General features: G+C 38.2%; 1 protein-coding gene across 3 annotated transcripts in view; it reads left to right on the forward strand.

Moving 5' to 3' along the window:
• The window catches only part of LOC111393794 (protein PLASTID TRANSCRIPTIONALLY ACTIVE 7-like), a 14,822-nt gene extending 10,532 nt beyond the window's left edge, over positions 1-4,290 (forward strand). The window contains exon 3 of one of the 3 annotated variants that reach the window (XR_002702496.1): positions 3,046-3,493. Coding sequence is in view for 1 of the 3 variants with exons in the window: in XM_023019502.1 (XP_022875270.1) it covers positions 3,888-4,175 (288 nt within the window). In the remaining 2 variants the exon portion in view is untranslated. Of the gene's footprint in view, positions 1-3,045; positions 3,494-3,887 lie in introns of those variants that run through there. The other 2 variants (XR_002702499.1, XM_023019502.1) reach the window with 2 other exon arrangements.
• Positions 4,291-5,224: the final 934 nt, after the last annotated feature.

Here is a 5,224-nt window from a genome sequence, read left to right on the forward strand (position 1 = left end):
TCGAACGAGAACGTTCTAGCCTTTATGTTTCCATCCTTTATGGGTTCATCTTTGCCCGATGGTCTAGGCTTGGCCATTATGGGACAAGTATATGTATCCCCTTTTACCAATTCGGCCAAACACATTTCGGCCTGATCGTATGATTCGTCATCGATGGTATGAACGTCAAAATTTGGGTCTCTGTAATAAGTCCCTTTGCTAGAATTTTTCATTTGTTCTTCTTCTCTTATCAGTCACTCATACCTAATCATATTCGCACTGAACTGGAAAAGGTCAGGAAATTTCTTGTCCTGAAACTTCTTTTTTAAATCAAAGCTTAATCAGCCTTGTGCGATCTTGACAAATTCTTTTTCGGGCAGAGGTACAAAACACTTGCTTCTTGCTGTTTTGAACCTTTGGAGAAAACTTTCTGCCCATTCATTTGGCATTTGACGTAGATTCGCCAAATCAGCCAAAGTGACTTCAGACTCAGTTTTATAAAACTGAGCGTGAAACAACTGTTCCAGTTGTTGCCATGTTTGAACAGAGTTCGCTAGCAAGTTGATGAACCTGGAGAAAGCTACTCCTGTTAACGAACTAGGGAACAGTCTCATTTTATGGTAATCGGTTACATCACCACTTTGCAACGGGAATCGCCCTATGTGTTCTAGAGTAGACACCTCTCCTAAACCGGTAAACAGTGAGAATTCTGGCACTTTGTACCCTCTAGGCCATGGATATGCTTGGTCTACCCAATCAGGATATGGCTTTGTGTACGTCGGCCTAATGACAGGACGCACCCCAAAAGCCATCTGATCCTGCACGATTTCCATAATCTGGTTCCTCAACATGACATTGGGATCATATGGAATTCCTACAGGCTGATTAACCGGTTGATTTGCATGAGGTCTGATGTTTGGTCCTTGATTGGCAACAAAATTACCATGATTAGGGCCATTACCATTAGCTTGGACATCTGTTCCCTCATTACCACGTGGAATATTCTGTCCATTGTTTAGGACATTATCTCTCACGTTTGGACTACCCCCAAGTTAGGCATGCCATTACCATTGTTTTGATTTGACACTGTAGTACCCCCTTGGTTTGAAGTAGAGGGACCAGAAAGCGGTTCTACCCCTTGATTCGGATTTAGGACAGACGGATTATGTCCCACAATTGTCCTGGCTTGAAAGTGGTTTGTAAGAGGTATAGCCGGTTGACATATTTGGCCTACTAACTTATTCATTGTTTCGTTTAACGTCTTTAGCTGTTTGGCCATATTGTCATAGTGTGCATTTCCATTTTGTGTAAATCTTTCCATATTATGAATACTTTGAAGATTTACCTGTTCAACGACGTCTTGCGTGAGTTCTCCAAGCAATGCACGCATGGTTCGAGAACTCAACTCCGTCATTGGTTCGTAACGACTGTTACTACTCTGATTTTGTCCATCTGTTCGTGGAGAGGCATGCTGCTCCTCATATCGCTCGATTACAGACTGGACTCCTCCCTGACTTGCTCCTTCCTTGTCGGATCTCTAAGGCATATTGTTTCACCTTTTGTACTTTCAACACCTAACACCACTGTCCCACTGGGCGTGCCAAATTGTTTCGCGAGGGTTAAGTCGCTAACAATTAAAAAGGGTCAGACGATTGTGTAAGAGACGAAACCTCTTGAGACAAAGTCCCAAAAAGGGGTGTTCTTTTATTGGCGATGACTTTACAATTGGAAATGAAAAATAACGTACCTCCAAGGGGCGCAAGCACACGAGTTACTGAAAGAAAAGTGTTTAAGTCTAAAAACTAAGGAAATGAAAATTACATATTCTCTGTTCGAGAGTTTTGGATTCGGTCCTTGCTTCTATGTTCCTTTTCCCTTTTATACTTCACTGACGATCTCTTTGTGATTAACTGCTCTAAAAACTGCTTGATCGTCCTATAACTACCCACTTTCTTCGTAGTGGCCATTTTGTCATGAAAACTGCCTTTTAACTGCTGCCATTACCTTTCATCGTTCAACCGCTTTTCGATTGAATTCCTTGAGTCGTGGAACCTGATAGGGCTGCTTTAACAACTGCCTTGGTAACTGCATTTCTTGATAACCACGACGCGTTATGTCTGTTGATACCTTGGGCGACTTGAAGGTTTGGGCGAGAATAGAATAACAGCTCTGGGCGACCGTATGACACCCTATTCGTTCAGATTTTGGGCGACTTGCAAACTTGGGCGATGGCGTTACCACATTCTTGGGCCCCCTTATTTGGGCTTTCACCTTGATTCGTTCGATTGGATTTCGTTCTTTGGGCTATCTGATTTGGGGATCCTCCAATTGGGCTTTACTCCTTGGGCTGTTCGATTTGGGCTGAATTTTTATGTATCAACAGGTCTTTTTAACTTGAAGAAAGAAAAAAGTAAGTTTTCCGAACATATTTGGCCACAAAACTTTATATCAGCCAAAACTTTATATCTTATTAAGGCTTAGCCAAACGCGAAATTATGTTCCAGGGATTTTATTACTGCTTTGTTCAAAAGTTAAAGAAAAAAGATTCAGTTGAAGGATATCTTTTCTCTGTGTCTATATTAAGAGGTAAATGATAGCATGACAAAAGGGGAGAAAGTTTTGAAATATGGAGATATACGCTCTTCACCTTTATACCTTTTGATTGTTTTGAATTCTAGTCTTGTTTGATGAGAAAATGGTAGAGAATTTATTTCCCTTTTCATTCTCTTTTCTCTGCGCCTTACACCAAGTTAATTCAATGTCAACGTTGTTAGCAAAAAAATTAGTGCAGAAATTGTGATCATGCAGGTTGAATATTTTGGGTTAGCTCATAATTATATTTTTCCAACATATTATAAGTTAAAACCTTAGAACATAGTTTCAAAATGTTTTCCAAGCTTTAATACATTGCTGAATCTGGCCTTGACTCTACATGTTAGAAGTATGACAGCTTTTTGGTAGTTCCTCATATGAAAGTGATTACAGCTTTTTCTTTCAAGCCGTCCATTAAAATGTGAGACTATTTGAGTGAGAATGTTTGTCCTCATTGGTGTAAACTTGACATAGGAAGATTGGACATGAAAAGGAGGATCCATCCATGATCAGTGAATCCTGCATTTGATCATACTAAAGAATGCATCTCCGCTGATTTGGCAAAATCGTAATCATCATTGGATGGAATAGGACAACTCTCAGATGAACTCTAGGAGCTGAGTTTTAGATGACCATTCTTAGCGCATTAGTAGAGTTTCCATCTAAACTTCAGAAATATGATGAAGGATAAACTTATGTATTGAATACTATGGCAAATTATTAATTACTTAAATGCTCATTTCGTGAATGGTTTGGGAATTGGGGAACTTTGTTTGATGGTTTCGTGCTTTGGGGTCCTGTACGATATGATGTACAAGTCGTATTATAATAGGGAATTGGACAATCATAGGCCAATTTCAGAAGAACAAAGCAGAAAAGGATGAACACTACCTTCAAATCTCAAAAAAAGAAAATGCGTATACCTGTTGGCTGTAAAAGAGAAATATCTCAGTGGGGGGGGGGGGGAAGCAACCTTCAACAACTTTAACAAAGCACGCAAACAACTTTTAAATCAAAAACTCATTTTTGGACTACTTAAAGAAGCGCCAAGCTGGAAAAAAATGAAAATGCGCTTTTCTGTTCCACGAACCCAATCAAACCTTTTATCTACCATTTCAAAACTCAGGTCTTTGCTGTGGAAAGTGGACCTGCAGCATCACCAAATGCCTGGATTTCATTATGAACATGCTCTCAAATATTTATAACAATTCCTTTAAGAGATCCTATTGTTTTGAAGTTTTTCCCCATTAAAGTTGACTTTAGATCTCATTATATGGGTATAAAACTGTACGGGCTCGTTTTGCCATCCGTTTCAGGTCAAGAAAGATGATATGTTGGACTACAAGATACAAAGAATTCCTTTTCTGGAGGAGAAAGTAAGGAAGATAAGAGGAGGAGGAAAGCTCTCAACAATGGACGTGAACAAAGTGGCTGCTGAGGCCAAACAGTACGTTGAGAACAATCGGGATGAGTATGGTACAAAGAAGGCGATCCTTCACGTCCTCAGCAATCGTATGAACGATGCTGGATTTTATCGTCCGGAGGCATACATGGAATCAGACCCCTTCAAGCCTGGTCCTGGATACCTGAAAGAAGAACTTTAGACGGGTATGTATTGCCTGGTTTTTTTGTAAAGGTTGTAATTTAGTTACATTCATGTTATTTAACTTTGGATATTTTGTCTTGTGTGTTGTGTTAAAGGATCCAACATCTAAAGAAATATCAAATATATAACCATATATAAAAACTTGTGATTCTTTATAACAAGGTTAGCATTTTAAAATGAAATTTCAAGTCTCAATATCATATCAAAGCGAACCGTGTAAAGCTCAAACAAGCAATCGAATTTCAAGATTGGTGATTTCAAATGAGCCACTATCTTGCAATTGAAATTGTAGCCAGCATAAAAGTCATTCAGGCACTTATCTTAATAATGTTGATTTTTGAAGGACCAACCTCGTTTTTAATCCCATGAAGTAGACATTAACCCTGTCAACTTGACCATGTCATCAGAACCGTTTGCCAAAATTAAAGCAAATTTTAATAGTTTCGTTTTCTCGCTAGTGAATAGAAATTTTCGCAGACCATGTCAACTTGACAATATATATTAGGGTGGTTAATTGCGGTTAAACTCTTCAATTTTTGTTTATTGTAGCGATTATTTTCTTAACTTTTTTTTCATCGAATTCTTATCTTCAACCTTCCATTAATTATTATATCTCGTCTTTGGTGATGATTTATTTTAAAAATATTCTGTCTTATTCTTTGAAATCAGGGGAAAAATATTTTTTGGACGTTTTATTTTTATTTTTTTTAATAATATGATGGCTATTTCAATTGACTTTTGGACATAAAGTAGTTTCAAATACAAAATGTGTTAAATAATGGCAAGTTTGAGTATAAGATTGACATGAAAATTCTCAATAGTCACAAGTTCGAATCCCCTCATGGTCACTAAAGTGAATACGCGGCTGTAAACTTCAGGGTCTCAAGGGATTAGTCGAAGTGCGCGTAAACTGGTCCGGACACCCATGGTCATAAAAAAAGGATTGACATGAAAAACTTTTAGAGATATAAATACTATAATGAACAAAAATTAAGAACTTTAAGTGCAATTAAAATCCGTCAAGAATCAAGACCAATTCACTTGGAC

This window comes from Olea europaea, chromosome 1 (genome assembly GCF_002742605.1).
Source record: "Olea europaea var. sylvestris chromosome 1, O_europaea_v1, whole genome shotgun sequence".
NCBI lineage: Eukaryota > Viridiplantae > Streptophyta > Magnoliopsida > Lamiales > Oleaceae > Olea > Olea europaea.